Below are 20511 nucleotides of genomic sequence, written 5' to 3'. Positions count from 1 at the left end.
ATCATGCTTTGAGGCAAAGGAAATCTTTCAGCTTTCTTTTTATCACTCGCCAGCATGTGGTGTTGTAGACCGCCTGCAATACAACAGCTGCTGTAAAAAAAAGAGTCATGAAAATGTGCTAAAGAGAAAAGATGTGGAAGCCTAAGAACATGTTCAACTGTCTGAGTCACTTATTAAATACAGGATTTACATAATCTCAAGTGTTAAATATGCCAACAAACATACATACAGAATATATATTTGCATTTTCTACTTAAAATGAGTTTTTATTGGTGGCTGTTTGGCTCCATCTACTGGTAAACTTACAGAAGTGCGTCTTATTTATTTATGGCAGTAATTCTTTTGCATAATCTGTGATAAATAAATAAATAAATAAATAAATAAATAAATAAATAAATAAATAAATAAATAAATAAATAAATAAATAAATAAATAAATAAATAACAGTTAAATAGATGGCTCTTATTAAAGTTCACGTTATAAACTTTGACATAAAAATAGCTCAACAACATCTTTAAAAGCCATTACTAGAAATTTAAGAAGAATTCAAACAAAACACTCACCATGTGATTTATGGTGATATAGCTGATTTGTTATAACATTCTAAATTACATTTGTGACTCAGCATTTTATGTGGATCAGTTTATTTGACGATGAAGAGAAATAACAGTCCTGTCAATACGACTGGCCGTGTGTGACTCATAGTCGTAGTTTTCCTTTAAAAGGAAACACGACTGCCACTTGATCCGACTACGGCTGGCTTTTAATGAAACAAATTGAAAAATAAATATCAGAATGTGACAATCAACTCATAATCTCTGGCAGAATCAAACTTATGAGAGCTTCATTGTAAAATTCTTTGTATTTTATTGGAATGCTATTTTATAAACCTACACAAACTGTTGCCTAACCATAAAGTGAAAGGAAAATGCTACAAATTTTTTAAAAAGAAAAAAATAATGGTGTTCAGTTCCCCAACTCAGTACAAACATGTTTCACTGAAATTACAACTGCAAGTCTTGTTTAAAGCAGCTCGGCACATCAAGAGAATGAAATATTTGCTTATTACTTTTGCAAAACATCTTTCAGTTGTAGCTCTTACTGTAGGCTTAGTGATGAAGATGAGCCACATCAAAAACCTGGAGTCTTCTACATGTCTGCTAAACTCACTACATTGTTTCTGGAAGCAGAATTAATGCCTTCCTTCTAATGTTTTCTCATGATGATAAGGCAGAAAATGCCAATAAAACACAATTACGTCTGTGGTTGCAATGTGACAGAAGTTCAACAGGACTGCATACTTTTGCAGGCGACTGAGTGCCCATAGAAGGAAGTTCTTGTTAAAGCACATTGTGCTGTAGGGGCTTTTCAATTTGTCTGCTGTCCTTCAGCCATCATAGATGCTCGGTTCTCAAATGAAAATAAAAAACAACAAAATAAATTATCTAACTCAACAGCAAGCTCTTCATGAAGGCTCCACTCATGCAGAAACAAACAAGCACTTCTCATTGTGCTTCCTTTGCTCAGCCAAACACTGAAGTAATTGAGTGTGATGAGAGCAATGAAATAAACGCCTTCTTTTTCCACTTAATGCCTACTGGGTTGATTGTAATTTGGAAGTTCTTTATTGTAATTTGAAGAATGCCTACAATTCAAGTGTCTTTATTTAAAGTTGTTGTTAAGTCCATGTACACTGGGGGGCAACATTTTACCAGAATAATGCTTCTTTGTTCTTTCCCTTTGCAAGAGGAAACCAGACAGTAATGTTCCTTCTCATTTGCTATTGTTGATCATGAATGTTTTTTGCTTAAAAAGAAATCATCAGAAGTACATCTCTGGTCACACAGAAGTGCTTAGAAAATGCTACAAAAGTTTTAAAAAGAAAAAATAATAAATAGGAAAATATTTCAATTCAAAACTTGTTACTGTTGTTGAGATAAAACTAATTTTTAAAAGATTTTTTTTTTAAAAATATGCAATGTACAGGTGACATTAAATAAAGGACTAAAAAACTGCATGACGTTATTGGTGAGAAGCCTGATGATGTTCGGTCAACAGGCTGTTGACCAAACAGCCTGATGATGTTCGGTCAACAGGCTGTTGACCGAACAGCCTGATGATGTTCGATCAACAGGCTGTTGACCGAACAGCCTGATGATGTTCGATCAACAGGCTGTTGACCGAACAGCCTGATGATGTTCGGTCAACAGGCTGTTGACCAAACAGCCTGATGATGTTCGGTCAACAGGCTGTTGACCGAACAGCCTGATGATGTTCGATCAACAGGCTGTTGACCAAACAGCCTGATGATGTTCGATCAACAGGCTGTTGACCAAACAGCCTGATGATGTTCGGTCAAACAGCATCTTCACCAATCAGTCCCACAGGTGACCATCCCACTCTGAGAGAATGTATTTTAATGCTTCGCAACGAGTTGGCAAAAGAAAAATAAAATAAAATATAGTTTTCTATAGAATTAAGTTTAGCTTAACTTGGTTAGCGTCACCAACATTGCAGGATGCACCTCAAGAATAGAAAATGTTTTCCTTTCTTTATTTAACCAAACAGGTAACGTAATGCAGCCTATTTTGGAATAATTAAAAACAAAAGAAATACCAATTATTGCATTTTTTGAAGAATTAATGAAGTAAATACAATTTTAATAAGATAAATAGGATTATAAAATCTTCTGAAAGAAAATATGTTTTTTTCAGAATATACAATATCTTTCTCTACCTGTTTGGGTTCAAATCTTGACAGTTCTGAAATTGGTGTCATGTATGTGCTTTTACATTGTTGGGTGAAAAAAGAGCAACTATTAATGACCCTACAGGATTGTTAAATCTTAGTTTATGTATTTTTCCTTGGGCAATGTATTTAAACTTTATGTGAATATCAAAAGGAGTTATTAACATGATTTTCTATACTTTTGATAACTGTTTAAATATATGTCTGTTTATTTGGTCTGATGTTTAATTTTTAAATTTTTAAACACTGAAATTTGTACCTCTCTTCACTTGTTCACACCCATAATGACTTGCTTCCCATTGAGATTAATAAATTGAACTTAGGTGAACTAAATAGGTGCTAAATTCTTCAAAAATGATTTGTTCAGGAGTTCTTACCCATCTTAGTTAAAAGGCTCCTGTTGCAGAAACACATCCACACAGAATAATACTGCCATGGCCGTTTCACTACAGTTCCTAGTTTCCATTCTTATTAGCACTGTGACAAACAGTTTACAACTTCATGTCACCAGATTTAGGATTGTGGAAGGAAGCTGGGGTACTCTGAGAAAACCCAGAGAGAACATGCAGAAAGACCCCTGCTGGGATTTGAACCCAGGACTTTTTTAATGCAAGGCACCAGTGGCACTAATAATTGTACCTCTAGAATAATTACACGGAAAGGCTTCTGTAGATTCCCATCCTATAAACAGTTTGAATTTGTAATATTGACTGAGATATTAGAGGATTGTTGGTTACGTAACTTGTTATGTCATTTTTATTATTATTATTATTATTATTATTATTATTATTATTATTATTATTATTATTATTATTATTATTATTATGGAGGTGTTTGAAATCCTCAACCAGATGAGATGTCATATTATAGGTGAGCCAGAAAGGCGGAAGTTGAAGATACAGCAGAGTTACATCACAAAGAATCAGAAAGTAACTGAACTATATTCCTGTCAGTGTCAACCAGACCTTCCGTTATCTTGGCCAGAGGGGGATTTGTGAAGTAAAAACAGACTTAAGTCTAAAATGTAATATCAGAAGAAGTTTAAAGATTTGCCATCCAGATATCTGGGTGCCTGTGAATGTTTCACGGTTGGTTGCACATCCCGGTGAAGCCCAGCCCTATCAGATGATCCACAGCCTCCTGCCGGATCACGGCCCATGCGCAAGCCAAGGAGGCTTTTTTTATTCCGTTTGAATGAGGAAAACCTCGCGTCTGCTTTTCTGAAAGCTGTCACATGGGTCCAAGGAGGAAAACAATCGCTTCCTGAAATGATTGCCGTCGCCGTCTTCACGCGCTGTTGTTTTTCGCCCCTGTCCGTTTGCACCGTGATATCGCATCGCGTGTAATTTTATTCCGCCTGGATCTTTCTTTTCCTTTTTCCTTTTTTATTTTCTTTTCTTTTTTGGTCGGGGTGCCGAAGATGATCAGCAAAGTTAAAAACGCGATGTCCAACTTGGTCGGAGGGATGATGCCTCACGGACATCACCACCACCACAACCATCACTCAGGTGGAGGCCAGAACAGCGGACAGGAGGGCTTGCCGCATCGCTTCCCTTACGGCCGGCCGGATTTCTTGGACCTCACCCCGGAGCTCCTGCAGTACTCCACCGAACACGCCTCACGGCCGGTGGTCACGCTAAAGAGAGGCACCAGGCTTCCCTGGGGGGCGGGATACGCAGAGTGAGTGCATCCGTGTATTATTCAGACCCCTGACGTTTATTAAATCTATTGCAAATGAGTCACTGATGTGTGGGGTAAATTTAATGACAGGCCTTTTGAGGGGTTTTGCTGCTGCAGCAGCAGCTCCGACGCGCTGCAGCAGCCCAGTGATGACCAGAGTGGTGGACAGTGCTATCTCTGTCCACATCTGAGCTGATTAGACACCAGTGAGGTCTGATATCTTTGCGTTCAGGCTGCCGTCACATCTGATCGGTTTGATTCTGAAACATTTTGGCCACAATATCTGATAGCAGCTATGCGATTGTAAAGAGATGTTTGCTATTTCTGCATGCCTGCGTCTTTTTCTCATGCACACACAAAAAAAATGGATCACTTGTGCGTGTGGAAATGCAAAGCAGATTGTGATTCCTGTATCAGCAGATAGCAGAATTTACTGCTAACTGACTCCTGCAGACAAAAAAACCACTCTGTAACATTCCAAACTATTGCATGTGTGTGTTTGTGTGTGAGACAAGCCTCAGTCCACCAGTTTGTGGGCTGCTCCTTACTCAGTGTTGAACTTTTAAGGAAAAAGGCTGACTCATACAAAACAAAAACAAAAAGTCAGCAGGGACACCGTGACCTCCCAGAAGGCTGAATGGGCCTTATCAGGCTATGGTTTAGCTTGAGTAGTCATGCCGCACTCTGCAGCAAACGACTTTGGTGTATAAGTCACAGAAACTGTAATCGCAGCATTAGAGCTGGTGCTGTTTACAGCATGCGGCATTATCAGCTGATCTGCCAACGCTTAAGCTGTTAAAAGTTCGTGCAGTCCAGAGCGCAGGCATCAAAACTGAGCACACGGTTTTTACAAGTTGATAAAACTCAACTTTACTTCTGAGTGGAAAGCTCAGCTTCTAACCCTACACTTACACATGCTGCTTTCTATCAATTCTAGGTATCATTTATGTCATAATACTAACTACTGGCCAACATTGACAATATTATACAACTACCAACATGTGAATCACACCCACTACATTACTGTTGATGCACTTATTGCTATCATACATTTCAAGCTGGAAACTTAATCTTGTTGCACTGCACAGTTGTGTTTGTTGCAATGACAAAATGTTGCTTGTTGTTCCTACAGACATGTCAGTCTGTATTAGTTACAACAGAGCCGGCCCAAGGCATAAGGTGTGTACCTTATGCCCAAGGCATAAGGTGTGTACCTTATGCCCAAGGCATAAGGTGTGTACCTTATGCCTTGGGCATAAGGTGTATAAGGTGTGTACCTTATGCCTTGGGCATAAGGTGTGTACCTTATGCCTTGGGCATAAGGTGTGTACCTTATGCCTTGGGCATAAGGTGTGTACCTTATGCCTTGGGCATAAGGTGTATAAGGTGTGTACCTTATGCCCAAGGCATAAGGTACACACCCCCTTAAGGTGTGTACCTTATGCCTTGGGCATAAGGTGTATAAGGTGTGTACCTTATGCCCAAGGTACACACCTTAATCCCCTGCTGTCCTGTGAGCCACAGGAGTACCGAAGATCTCAAAAAATAGGTTGAATGATGTTTCAGTTGTAACAACACAATATTAACATGAGTCGTTTGTTGTTTAAAGCAGAAATATTCTCACAACCACTCTGAACATTTCTATCTTGTGGTTGTTTTTAAGATGGCTGAGGTTCACTTCTCTCTTGGCTCAGTTTCGATAAACCTGGAAAATCTAGTTGGTTTATACAAAATCAAAATGCTAATACAGACAGACTATGAACCCCATTTCAGCTGTTCTGAACTATTCATTTAATAGATTCATTCTTATCTTATTAGTTCATTTGTTCAAAACAAAACAAGGTGTGATAAATGGAGAATACAAAACTGATTGGTATTGTAATGTATCAGAATTAGAATGATTTGGCCTTTAGGGACCTTAAATCTAGCAGGCAGACATTTTAATCCTCACACAACTGATGTGGAGCATGTGTTGGTCTTGTCCATTTTGTTCAGTACTTTTTTCCCCTGGTGCCCAAATGAGAATGAACAGTGATGTCCAGATAGTGCAGATGGAAGCTGTCCAGTTGGAGGCTGCCCTGCTGGCCTACATTCACACTTCATGCATTTTTGGAGGCAATCAGAAGTTAGTTGTGCTTTTTCTATTGGCCTGACATGACTATAGAAGGCATTTTTATGTGTGGACTGGTTAACTGTTGCAGGATAACTGAAGAAATATATTTTTCACCTGTTGTGGGGAAATGAAGTGTCTTCTTTGACGTAAAGACATAAAGAGCATAAATTTCATCTTCCTGTTTATTCTGTTTTGGAGCATGAAAATTATTACTTTCAATCGCAGAACAAATTGAAATCAAAGATAAGCTACAAGTACTTTGAACCTCATAAAAGTTTTATTAGTGACAACAAAACATAGGTGATGTGATTAAAGATTCATGAAATAACAGATGCAGGCAGAGAACAGCAACAAAGAGTCAAGGCCAACACAAACAGCTGCACAGAGGAAAATATATGTTGATACAAAAACATGATTATTAATGCTCCATTTCCCTTTGTTATCCAAGATAGGACTGTAAAAAAATAATATATTTTAATTTTTACTGTAATTTTAAACAAACGATAGACAATATTAAGTCAATAACAATGTTTGAGGTGCAGATGTGCTGTAAGTATGCACCAGTTTCACATATAAAGCTGTCACTTTAACACCCTCATCCTTCATATCATCTTGTGTTCAGACTAAATTTACTGTGGGACACAATGTTCATGTTCAGAATGCTCTAATCATAGCAGCTGCATTATGTTCCCAACTATGCACAAGTTCGAGTAGTGCCTGTTTTCACTTTGGGTGTGTACTTTGCCCTGTCCTGTCAGTCGGCTTTCATTTCTTCATGTGCTGCTAAGCAGCTTCCTCCTCCTGCAAAGGAATTCAGAGCATGAAGAGTCTCGTTCTTTCATGTTTTTCATGGGGCTGTGAACAATTTTGTGCAACCTTTCCTGCAGTGTTTGTCAATCAGTCAACTTCCAGTAGAGGTAGCTTTACTCCGTTACTAGGCCAACAGGAAACAGTTGGTTGAGAACATGTCTAAATGTTATAAGTAGTTCTTAAAGATTGGTCAGGTCTTCTGTTTCTTTTTTTTTTTCTTAGAGGTGGTTTTAAATAAACCTTAAAATGTTTCAGAAATGACGCCTGCAGAAAGGCAATTGCATCACACGTAAAAAGCACGTCAGCCACAAGAAAAGAATTCACAGGAACTCTTCAGTTCCTCTTTTTTGAACTTTCCTTGCATAACGCATAGCAGGAGAAACACTGATTCTCCAGACAGTGAACAGTTTGGTTTTCAGTCATCTGACAGAAAGAAAGCAAAGGGATGGAGTTCACGCACATGCTAGCGGAGGCTGGAGCTGCAGGTTTAAAGTGAAATCCACCCACGCAGCAAACAACAACGTGTAATTATAGCTCACTGAGCTCATGTGACTAAATTATCACTGACTCTTTTATTGTGAATCAGAAAATTCAGGATATAGAAAAAGGAGAACATTTAATCATGTCTTCTCGGAAAGGTTTATAAAAGGCTTTATGGAAGAAACCCATCTGGTAACAGCAAATCAAAAGCATGCCTTCTGTATTTGTTCCAAATTTTCTTCAAAGCTCCGAGCTTTTGGACAATTTTCTGCCTCGATGCTGCCAACCCTTCCACATGACCTTGGTGAAAAAAAATAAATAAATTAAAAAAAAATCACTAAGCTCAGCTGAAGCTATAGAACAGCAACTAATATGGAGCGCAGAGCCGAACAGAAGGAGTGCTTGTAGAATCGCTGTGATCATGCTGCAGAACAGACGAAGAGTTGTTTCTCGCCAGTCATGCATCTGCATTTCTGAAAAAAAGTCCCGGCCCCGGCAGAAAGCGGAGACGACAATCAGGAGGTTTAAAATTCTTCACCGTCATTAGTCCCAATGCAGGCACCGCAGTGCAGGACACGGTGGTGCCTGTCCACTGCTTTCAACTGATTAGACACTGACAGGGCTTTATGTAATCCAGATTTGGTCATTTCAACCTCATACACTATTTTTTTTGATCTGACAAACAATCATCCATGATTTTATGTGACTGTAATTAGCTAAGATTTTTGGTTTAGTCAATGGTGCTCCTAGCTCTTATCTACATTTCCAGCATCAGGCTAGGTTTTAGATTTCTTTTGGACTTCTATCCTGTTTCTCTAACTTCTCTTTCAGTGAAAACAGGAGCAGCAGAAATCCCCAGAGGTACTTCATGACAATAAATAAATTACTGAAATTGCTCAATAGCTGCATAGATGTGCTAATGTAGCATTTATCTATAATTAAGCTTGAAAACGTTACATAACCTAGCAGTATGAAGCCCACATTGCTGCCTTTCCAGCTTCACCCCATGTGGCAGCTTGACCATGCCAGTGGATATTTTTACACTGTTTCCAAAACACCATGAATAGCTGCCAATTTAGTTTCCTTTCTCCTCCAGGCAGCTTTTAGTTTCCACGGGAAACTATAGCACCTCTGATCGATATTTTTGTATTAGCTTTGAGTTAAATTGGAGTGTATGATAATAATGCCTGGCTTGAATTTAATAACATCCAGCTCAGCTCAGCTGAAGAGACAGATTTTTCCCTCTTGACTTTGAGGACACAGAGATTTGCAGGATGAATAATGAACTCTCTCATTTACCAAGAGGCCAGGAATCTGACTCCACACATTCCTGATGTTTAATTCGGTGAATGTTTGCTAACACGTTTGTAATTTAGGATGATTATATAAGCCTTGGGGTTTACGGCCTATTCCCCTCTCATAAAGGGAAAAATAATCAATCAATGGAGTTTGTCTTGTCTGCAAAGTCAGCACTAAGTGTAGAGTGATATTATATTACTTTATTCTACAATATTACAAATTAAATCAGAATACAGAAAGCTGCATGCTGTTGCAATCTTTTGTAACCCGTTATCATCTTTTTTCTCCTCCCCAGCAGTTTCAATAAATTCTGCTGCAATGCACAACAGGACAGATGATACTGCTTGAGTATGAAACAGTGCATTACTCTCAGGCCATTATCCACCATCGTCATCATCTCATCGTAAAACACTTAATCTCTTCTACGACTTCCCTCTGGGACAAGACTGCATCCTGCCCTACTTTTTCCTCCTCTGTACCTCACTTAGTTTTACCACCATTTTGTAGAATGTGGTCAGAAGGACCAGGATGATTTTTATGAATCATCAAAGTCAAAGCTCCTTTTGTAATTCATTGTGTCGTCCTCCATCAGGGCGATCAATGCGGGGAAGAGCATGCTGAATGAAGACCAGGCGTCTTGTGAGAAGCTGTTTGTGAGGAAACCAAGCGGCAAACACCGAAACTCCACGCTGGTAGACGACAACGGGGTGAGCAAAAACAGCCAACGAGGAATGAATGGTCTAGTCAAAGGCTGGAGGGAATCAGCGTTGATAATAGATTTCAGTCAGACCTACACAGCTAGGTGCTTTGGAGTGATGCACTTTAAATTGTTTTATATTTTGAAGCAACTTCACTGAAAGTCTCTAACAGTGTCTATTCATGTAGTTTAGGGACATGATTTGGTTTTAACCCATTCTTTGATAAGAACTTTTTTTTAAGAACACACACAAAAATCCCCAATTAAAAGTCTGATCAACTTTCTTGTGAGGAAAGAGCAGAAATATGAAGCCAAGCAAAAATCATGCAAGTTATGAAGCTGTAACTAGCACCCTAACTAATATTCAGTTTCATTTTTCCTAATATTTGAGGATCATGTTTGAGCTGAGGTTTTTAACTCACACAACTGAATCACTTAAATAGAATCACATTACACTGCACTCCTCACTTCTCTCAGTTAAGGTCATTATCCATGATTCAACAGCTACAGACAGAACAGAGCTTATGTCCATAGTAGAGTTCAAAGGTCAAACCAATGCTAACTGAAAACTGCACACAGGGCCCTCTCTTTTATTAAAAAACGCCCTGACGATCACCATGACTTAAATTTTGTGACCAGAAGAGTAAAAAGTGGATTTGTTAAAGCTATTTGCCCCCTAATATCTGACATAAAACTGAATCAGTTTGTCAAAATAAGAACATCACGCCTGGAGTCAAACACGGTGGTGGTAGTGTGTTGGTGTGGGGCTGCTCTGCTTCTTCAAAACCTGGACAACTTGCCATAATAGAGAAATCAGAAAATCCTGGTCTTGAAGACCAGCTGATAGAAAGTCAAGCTGATAGATGAACAATCTGAAGCAGAACAATCTGAAGAGCACCAGTAGGTCTCCATCTGAGCACCCCAAGTAGGCAAAATAAATGAGATTCTGGGTTGGCCTAGTCAAAGTCACATTTTTGCTTTATTCAGATGCTGTTCCATAATGTTAAAGAGGAATCAGTCGAGGTTTGCTAATGCACAGCATTTTGTACTAGTCGAAATTTTGTCAACTCAAAGTTGTGGTACTTTTTAAATACCCTCTATAAATAAATTTGGAACAGCTGAGTTTAAATTGGCAACATTTTAACAAATTTGTGGAATCCTTCTGACAGGGGCCATCTTGGGACATTTTGTCCTATTTGAGATTTACTGAAGACAGTTAACACTTTGCCATTGCTTAATGTCTGACAGTCACATAAACCTAATGAAAAACTACCCAGCTGGTGCAATTATCAGTTATCATCGTTGTCCGTCAGTTAAAAATAGCGAGTATCCATCAATGTAAGAATAACGGTGTAAAATCTAATGTATCTGCGTAATGAACTCCATCTGTGGCCATGTAACACCTGTTTACATCTTTCAGTCAGTACTTATTCAGGTCACACTCAAACATACACACACATTTGCCTCCTACATTAGGAGTAAACGAATGACATCATCCCTTGTCCTGCCCTCCCCCCTCTTGCGTGCAGCATCTGAGGGATAAGCAGATGTCCAGTCAGTTTATTTACCAGTCAGCCAAGCTAACTGGGCCTGTAAACATGTCTGCAGACACGAAGGTTCAAACACGTTTCCATCACTCATTGCATCATATGGAAGCAGCAAAAGCCCTAAGGAGACTCTTTCCTTTGTCTCTGCATTACTCACTGAGAGCCAATGTAAATATGACTGAGGGCTGCCATTAACGTCAAAGAAGATTGATTTTTTTTTTGTTGTTATTCTTGCGCTAAAATGATACATTTCAATTAGTGCTGAAACAATCAGATCAATCAGATTAATTGTGATGAAATGATTATTGGAATGTGCAAGAGATGGCCTCAGCATTGTCATAAAGCTTAAACATATTTCTGAACAACACTCATGTCAAAATGGAGCTCTTTTTAAACTCAACAAACAGGAATGTTTTCCTAAATTAACGTGTATGATTTCTTTTTAATGGATTTTATGTTTCTATGTATCGATTGTAGGACAACACAGGAATCCCTCTCCACTTCTGGGGGGTGTTCGATGGCCATGCGGGTTCTGGCGCTGCCATCATGGCGTCCAAGCTTCTCCACCGCATCATCAGAGACGGCCTCGGGGAAATCTGCCACCTACTGGAGAATCCCAACAGTGCACCTCCCATCTGCCTGGCCAAGAATGGCAGCCCCTTCCAGACAGAGGCGAAAAAAGGAGGAACGCAGGACTCGGCGGAAGACGCTGACGCTGTCTGCGACGCCTCGGTTCGCTTTCACATGGAGAAGGTCGTCAGCCTGGAGAGCCTGGTGATGGGAGTCATAGAGACCGCCTTCAAACAGATGGTGAGAGGATTAGGACACATTGTACTAGTGTTAGAAAATAAGTTGTAATGCCACTTGAACCTTCCCACATTTTGTCATGCTGTCCCAACAAACCTGAATGCATTTTTTCAAGATTTTATATGAAAAATCAACACAAAACAGGACATAAGTGGGAAATATTACAAATAAAACTCTGAAAAGTGTGGTGTGGGCTTGTATTCAGTTTCCTGGGTCAAAACTTTGAAGAACCACCTTTTCTTGCATATAAAGCTGCAACTTTTTGGGGGTTTGTCTCTGCCTGTTTTCAACTTTTTAAAAACTTAGAATAGCTGAAGCTGAGTCAGACTGAATAGAGGACATCTATGAACAGCAATTATCTTCTGCTGTTAGATATTGACAGAGGAGGTTACATAAGGACTTGGACTGGTGCATGTTAATACATGACTGCTTTGATATAAATCATTTCACTGTAGGTTTGGCTCTGAGGTTGAGACTGTTGTAATTTTGCTCAGCAGCTGTCTTGGGAAAATCTGGCCTCTTATTTGCTTGTGGAGCAGTTGAGGAGCAGCAGTTCTGATTTTAAAAAGTAAACAATAATTCAGCTACAAACTGCCTTTATCCAGCAATTGGTAACAGAAGAAGAGTTTATTGTGGAAGTTCATTCCTAATACACCTCCAAGTATAACATCAGGACTCAGAAGTGTTGTCTTATAGCTGTTTTTTATGTCCGTTTTGCAATATTTATTCTCTTTTGTTTGTATCTACCCAGCCATGTACTTGGGAAATCGGACGTGCTTTCAGCCTCTATCTCGCTGGTCTTCCTGTTTAACAGGGGCCACTTAAAGTGCATGGACCTCAAAAATGAGGATATCAATCACTGAAACATCGCTTTCCACTTTCAGATGATGGTTTGAACAGAGCTCTTTGAGTTGTTCAAAGGCTTGGAAATTATTTTCTAACTTGTTTCTGATCTAAACCACAACTTTGTCTCTGGTGTGCTTGGTTGTTTTTGGTCTTCACAAAGTGGTTTGTTCAAGAATGTTTTCTGACCAGCCTTTTCACAGAACAGCTGTATTTAAACAGAGATTAAATTACCTGTGGACTTTTGTTGCACTAGATCTTATTTGGTGGTATCAGAGTAAAAGGGAAGGAGTACAGTTACAAGACTTACTTTTCAGATTTCTTTTTGAATTACATTCAGCTATTTGTAACATAAACTACCAAATACATTGAGAGTTGGATCTGTAATGTAACAAAATAATAAAAAATGTCAACACATGACTGTTTTTGTAAGGTACCACTGTTAAATACAGAAAGGAAATAGGCTGGATTGTCTTGAAACTGTATTATGAAGTTGTCAGAATATTAAGATCCTTCTCACATGAACGGCTATTCTGACTGAATCTGCGACTCTGGAATCATATCCTCCTTTGGTGCAGTTTTACTGTCTGTTTCTGATTACAGTGCCGATAAACATCCTGAAGCAAATGTTTTCTTCAAAGCTTCTTTGTTCTTTGCTGGGTTTTTTTTAGGAAAGAATGATTTACAGTTCAAAACATGAACTGTAAATCATGTTTTGAGAAATCTGAAGCCTTTTATTTCTGCTTTTTACTCGCAGGATGACCTCATTGAAAAGGAAAAAACTTCCTATGCCATTTCTGGTGGCTGTTGTGCCTTAGCTGTCGTTTATTTAATGGGAAAACTCTATGTAGCCAATGCTGGAGACAGCAGGTAAGTGCTCTTAGCTCATGTAAATATTCATTGTGTAAGCTTTTCTGTTTTTGCAACTTCACTGCTGACCAAACTCTTGCTCTGTTCTCTGCGTTTCTCTCTTCAGGGCCATAATTATACGAAACAATGAAGTCATTCCGATGACTAATGAATTCACCCCTGAATCAGAGAGACAGCGGTTACAGTATCTGGTATTGTTGCATTTTTCATTTCCCTGACACTTTTCAGATTTTAATGGCAAGCATTCAGTAATCTAGGCTGATCCCACAGCAGTCTGTAAATCAGCAGTTGTCTGCTTTAGTAGCTCTATAACACTCCCCAAGAACAAGCTGACTTCTTTATCATCATTATTGTTATAGGTTTCACTCTGCGCTCACACAAACCTGTTTTAGAAAATAATTTGCTTAAATCTTGTCATTCTCTGGTTTGATGCAGCCTCTTTTAATTATGTGTGACCCTGCAGGGCTTCCTGAGGCCCGAACTCCTGGGAAATGAGTTCACTCACATTGAGTTCCCTCGGAGGATCCAGCACAGTGAGCTGGGCAAGAAGATGCTCTACAGAGACCACACCATGACTGGCTGGTAAAACTCTTCATACTTCACATCTCTCATCCCATAAGTGTTCATAACATGATCACCTGTAATCTGTTTCCAAGCTAAAGACTGCTCTAATCAGCAATATTTCATAGAAATGTCAAGCTAAGTAGCTGCATGGGAATCTTGAGTATAATCTAGGAAGTTAGGCTGAAAGTTCGCAAATCAAGTGAAATGTCCCCGTATCTAATCAGCCGGTGTTTGCTTTGTCACTGCAGGGCTTACAAGACAATTGTAGAAGATGATCTGAAGTTCCCACTGATATATGGAGAAGGGAAAAAGGTAAGAAACCAAAAACCATATAACAGTGTGTCTCCTCGAAACCAGAGATAATAAATTGTATTAGTTTATTAGTATCCAGAATGTAAATATGCAATTTTATCTTAACAATTGTAGTGTGACATTATTGACATTGTAAGTCACTCTTTTTGGTATTGATCAGAATGTTTTGAGAGGTTTTTATTGTTTTTTTTATTGTTTTTTTTCCATTTTCATTGTTTCCTGGGATGATTTGTTCTCATCAAAGTGGAGCAGATTATGTTTCTTTAATTTTCAATTTTAAAGCGTTCTCTTTTCTCCTGAGTTTTTCCTCTGAATGCCATGTCTGCTTGCTCAAAAATGAGACCTGCTCAGTGTTTTCATTATTCTCTGAAAGAGCATGCTCTCTTCTAATAATCCTTCATAATTGGATTTTCTGGGAACGTAAGCTCATCCTGGAACAAAAACCCTGTAATACTTTGCTGTTTGACGTGATTCTGACTGTGCGTGTGTGTATCCATGCGTGTGTGCAGGCTCGTGTAATGGCAACAATCGGGGTGACTCGTGGGCTGGGAGATCATGACCTGAAGGTGTACAACTCCAACATCTACATCAAGCCCTTCCTGTCATGCGTCCCTGAGGTGAGTCTCAGTTTCATCAGCCACCTGTCAGCTACGCTGGAGGAGCCGCCTCCGTGTCTCTGCTTCAGTGGCTTCAGTCAGTTTAAGATCAGATCAAACAGCTCTCATTCCCTGAGCTTTCCTTTTCAGCGTCACATCAGAAAATAGTTCTGAGTACGGCCTTAGGGTCTGCCCGAGAGGTTGGTTTTTGCTTTTCTTTCTGCTCAGACTTGTGATTTCAGGAAAGTGCTAAAATCATTTTGGGACGATCAGAAACAATATAAACTTCAAATAAATTAACAGGTCAAATGCAACAAAACTAAAGAAGTCTATGTTTAGAGGTCATTAGCTGTTGTAAGGTTCTCAACCTCCCCAAAATCATACTAGTGTTGACTGGTTTCCATCCCAGTTTTTAAAACCCCCCGCAGACCTAAAGCTAACTTTATTTGGCAGATAAACAAAGATATTGAATAGTTTTCCACAAAATATTTATCACAACACAAAAATTTCAAATGTCTTTTGCATGTCTGCATGTCATCTCTTTTTCTCCCTACCTTCATTCCTGTCGAGCTACTGTTCAATAAAAACCATTGGGGTAAGAAAAAAAATCAAAATTCAACAACTTTGGTACACCACTGACATTTTTTTTTTGCAAAGTGTATGGTTCTTTGCAATATGGATTTTAAAAATAGATAAAAATCAGAGATAATAGCTTAGCAATATTCTGGTTGTCATAATGTGAAGCTGTCTGGAGAAGAACATTTATATCCAACCACTCATCAGCCATGGTGGAGCTCTAATGGAGCTATCTGTAAATTGCTAAATGTTAAAATAGATAAATCAACTTTTCTTCATTTCTTCACTATTGATACAGCCTATAATAACATGTAAATATATATACTAAAACAATGGATGCCAACCCTGGACTACTGGATCTGCTGTCCTTCATGTATTAGATGTGTTCATGCTCCAGCAAACCTAATTAAACTGATTGCATTACCTCCACAGGATACCATCAGGTTCTGCAGGAGTCTGTTTAATGACTCATTCATTTAAATGTGGCAACAGAAGAACATCTAACTACCTACTTTAACCACTAAATGCATTTGGGACAGCCAGAATGGGAATCCCAACACAGAGCTCAGACAGTTACTGTTGGGTTTTGTGGAAATGCCCAACACATTTTGTGCATATTGCTCAGATAAATGCTATCGAGGGATAGATAATGCATCTTTAATTCCACAATCCCAGCTGCCTGCTCTAAAAGCACACACAGGTCATACTCGTGAGATTGCTGGATTGACTTGTATGACGTGATTGAAAAAAAAGTGATCTGCATTATTCTGCCTGTTTACCACACATTAATGATCTGAACGTGATTACAGCTATGTTCAATCTTGGTATAAGCTCAAGGATAAGTGCAACTTTTATCATGTAGAAATAATCAAAACATCAAATTTGAATGTATGCATCCTTTGTAAGATGAATAAACCTAAGAAATGTCACATGAGCCGTGCAGTGAAAATTGTTTACAGGAAAGTGTGTTTACCTTTGTAACCATTTCCTCATCTTAACTTAGAGCCACAAGCCCCAGGCTGTTTAAACCGCAGTCAGTTTCCCATAACAGAAAACCTTCTTGATTATGACCAAGAATTAAAAATAAATTCAGTTAAACCAAGTTTGCTAAATTAAGCTCAATTCTACATTTTTGCATGCCTCTCACTTGACAGAGAAGTGTATTGTCTTTTTATGTACTAACCTATTTGTTCACCCTTTTTAGACATCATATGTCATTGTAGGACAAATGTACCTAAATAGAGAATCTGCTGGTCACACTTTCTCATTTCCTGTTTCAAGCCTCACTCAGCTCACAGGATCATTAAATGATCTGAGTATTTTGAGCTTACAGATGATCTGACCATCACATGCTTATTAAAAGTCGCTCAGACAATGTGTCTCTGATTTCATGTTAGCAATTTGAACAAGCATGTTCTGAAAAAAAGCTAATATTTATTAACCTATCAAAGTTGTAAAAACAAAATGCAGAGGGTTACAAGAGAGGTTTCATTTCAGTTTCCAAAGGCTGCAGTTCTCTGTAATCAGATGTGGCACCCAAAACACTTTGAAGGATTCAGCACCTAAAAAATGTAGCATAGAGCACTGTCTGTTTGTTGTTGTTGTTGTTGTTGTGCTTTTGTTTGCTTTTTGGGAATCCCCCGTGTCATACATATTTTTTTCTCCCAGATTTTGGTAGATTTCCGTCAAGCCTCTGTTATCTTTCAGGGAAAAAAGCAGATCATTGTCGGCTTCGTTGGGCACCTGCCTTTGTGTTTTCTTCAATTTTTGGAAAAAAATAAAATAAAATAAAAAATTGTATTATTGAGGCCCTATGTTTTTTCCAATAATTGACACATTTCTTTACTGAATGATACATAAATACATTGATACATAAAATACATAATGTGGAATTTGTTTGTGAACATGAGTAATCTAAATGAGTTTAAACAAATTGTCGTTTCAGGGTGTTCACCCTTATGCAGTAGATTATTCCATCTTATTTATTTTTTCATATTTTCCCCCCAACATTCTGTACAATTCAGCAACTCATTCGAACTGTACAGGATTATGTCACATTTAAACACTGGAGATGATGGTTCCAGTTTTTGAAGTTTGAAAATCTGGCATTTTGCCTAACTATTCCATCACCTTTGATATTTTAGCATAAACATTTTTGACTCTCTTTCCCGTCAAATAAAACTAGCAAAATGTTGTTTCCACTGTTCACAGGTGAAAGTTTACAACCTGGATGAAAACAAACACGGACCAGACGACGTCTTGGTTATGGGCACAGATGGACTGTGGGATGTAACAACGGACAAGGAAGTGGCAGAAGCTGTTTCCACCTATTTATCACGCTGTGACCCGTCTGATCCCATGAGGTAAACAGTTTCATAAACTGTATTTTTGGTTCTGGCTTTTGCTGTCTGAAAACTGAAAACTATCTGTAAAACAAAATTGTTCAATTCAGATGTGTTGTATCAAGTTTGTCCACTAGGGGATGACAAATCCTGCTTTATTCTTCTAACTGTGTGTTTTATAAACCATTCTCTAAGCTGTTGTTAGAACTGATATTTAAGAGTTCTTTTATTATTTTGAAAGTTTTTTGTACATACATGCAACTTTTTTTAAGCTTTTTATTCTTAAAAACAAAATATTTAGCCTAACCAGTTGACTTGTGCTGTGATGTAGGATATTTAAAATGCTTCTGCTAAGTATAAAAATAAGGTGTGTAAACCATGATTTAGGTAAGATAAACAATAACATTCATATTTTGTTTTACTGTGTTTATTCTTTCACTTTTAAGTGGATGACTTGCTGAAATGAATGTGTGCTCTCTGTGTGTGTTGCACAGATACACACTGGCAGCTCAGGAACTGCTGATGAGGTCCAGAGGTGTGCTAAAAGAGCGCGGCTGGCGGCTACCCAATGAGAAACTGGGCTCAGGCGACGACATCACTGTGTTCATCATCCCGCTGGCAGGACACGAATCAGAGACTTGATAAGATTTGCTGCAGCAGTCGGGCCGACTCTTTAAGGCCCTTCCCATTGGTCACTTCGAGCTCCCTGACTAAACCCTGGAAGGAGGAGGAGGCGGGAGACGAAAACATCACTGTCATCAAAAAGCCTCGGGTTTAAAAAGCACCTTCACTGACTCAAAAAGACCTACCTTTCTTTAGTTCAGCTTCATCCATCACTATTGGTTGATTTTTAGTCATGCTAAAAAAAAAAAACTAAAAAAAAACCCTGAATTAAATTTCTCCCAAACTTGCTGTTTGTGATGTGCACAAAAATCCTTGTAGTATTTTTTGGGGTTTTGTTGATGTCCAAAGCCAGGCTGGAACTGAATCTTTTGAAAGATGATTGTTTTATTGGCACACCAAGTTGTTACTCCCTATATCTAATGAAATACAAAGCCTCCAATAGTTTCACAATCAATAAGTGGGTTTGCAACTGAGGATTTAAGGCAACCAAAGAAATGTTTCTGCATTAAGAGAATGGAAATCTGTAAAAAAAAAAAAAAAAAAAAGAAAATACACCCATAAAAAACAAAAAGCAGAAATTACATTGTTAGATACACATATGTTGACAGACATTAACAGAAGGAGCATGAAGGAAGTGAAGACAAATGAATGGACCTTTATGGCACTGGATCCCGACAGAGTCTTTTTGCAGTATTTACTTTGGTAATAATGAATGAAAAATAACGACACCTGAGGCACTTGAAAGACTGTTGCACACGTTCTGTAGTAGCTTGTTAATTTTTGTTACCTTTTGATGGAATGTGCTCATAAAAGATCTATATCATTGTTTTTATTACAACAGAGAGGATTGTGGGTTATAAATATGTTCGATAAAGAAAAGAAGGAAGGTGTTCATGTTTCTAGTGCAACTATAAGTTTTTTCATGTACCCGTCAGAGGGACCGGTAACATGTTCTCCATGTCTCGCTATAATAAGACGCATTAAGTTTCACATGTATGCCTTATTGAAACATGAAAGGGACTCAAGAGTTTCCATTGCACTAAATTTAAAATCATGTAAAAGAGGCAAGAAAAGAGAACATTGTACGCCCCTTAAGTGTACCTCATACCTCTTTTGTACCATTACTGTTATGTCATGTTATTTAGATTGTCCACATATATATTTTTTAAAACTTGTTTTTGCCTGTATACAGAATTTTATTTTGTTTTCTATCCATTATTGCTGGTGTGTCCAAGAATCTGAGCTACCAAAATGTGTGGTAGAAGGATAATGAGGTCCAGTTTAAAAATAAACCTGTTTTTCCCATTTGGCTTAAACTTGCTTATTGCTCTCCTGTGGTACTGCAGATTATTGTCCTGTCTCCTTTATTTGTTAAGCTATTTATTCCTATTTATTGGTCCAAACAATAATTATAGGAAGAAGAATCAATTTTGTGAGGAACACTTATTTTCTACGGGCATGTTTTTTTTTTTTTTTTAAATCAGTAGTTTTCATTTTGGTCCATGCTCAGTGACATGAGCATAAAATATTTAAGCATAAATATTTATTTGGTACACTCCCTTTTTTCACATCCTTGTGTTTTGTTCTGTTTTGATTTCCTGCT

At 38.3% G+C, this 20511-nt stretch overlaps 1 protein-coding gene across 1 annotated transcript; it reads left to right on the top strand.

Moving 5' to 3' along the window:
• The first annotated feature begins 3775 nt into the window (after positions 1-3775).
• Positions 3776-20213, top strand: ppm1j (protein phosphatase, Mg2+/Mn2+ dependent, 1J). Its single transcript, XM_008408937.2, has 10 exons — positions 3776-4428; positions 9723-9837; positions 11852-12184; positions 13782-13894; positions 14001-14085; positions 14358-14476; positions 14707-14770; positions 15280-15387; positions 18154-18305; positions 18779-20213. Exons 1-10 carry the CDS (start codon positions 4169-4171, stop codon positions 18924-18926), a joined length of 1497 nt encoding a protein of 498 aa, XP_008407159.1. The 5' UTR covers positions 3776-4168; the 3' UTR covers positions 18927-20213.
• The last annotated feature ends 298 nt before the right edge of the window (positions 20214-20511 follow it).

The sequence above is a fragment of the Poecilia reticulata genome, chromosome 5, assembly GCF_904066995.2.
Source record: "Poecilia reticulata chromosome 5, P_reticulata-male-v2, whole genome shotgun sequence".
Taxonomy (NCBI): domain Eukaryota; kingdom Metazoa; phylum Chordata; class Actinopteri; order Cyprinodontiformes; family Poeciliidae; genus Poecilia; species Poecilia reticulata.
The sequence above is the reverse complement of the archived record's forward strand: the minus strand, read 5'-3'. Positions and strand labels throughout refer to the sequence as shown.

What these genes read in the sequence shown, in the direction of transcription:
- ppm1j (XM_008408937.2), top strand. Translation starts at nt 4,169, where the DNA reads ATGATCAGCAAAGTTAAAAACGCGATGTCCAACTTGGTCGGAGGGATG. An exon ending in AGACCGCCTTCAAACAGATG is followed by an intron (nt 12,185 to 13,781) that starts GTGAGAGGATTA and finishes TTTTACTCGCAG; the next exon opens with GATGACCTCATTGAAAAGGA. An exon ending in GACCCGTCTGATCCCATGAG is followed by an intron (nt 18,306 to 18,778) that starts GTAAACAGTTTC and finishes TGTGTTGCACAG; the next exon opens with ATACACACTGGCAGCTCAGG.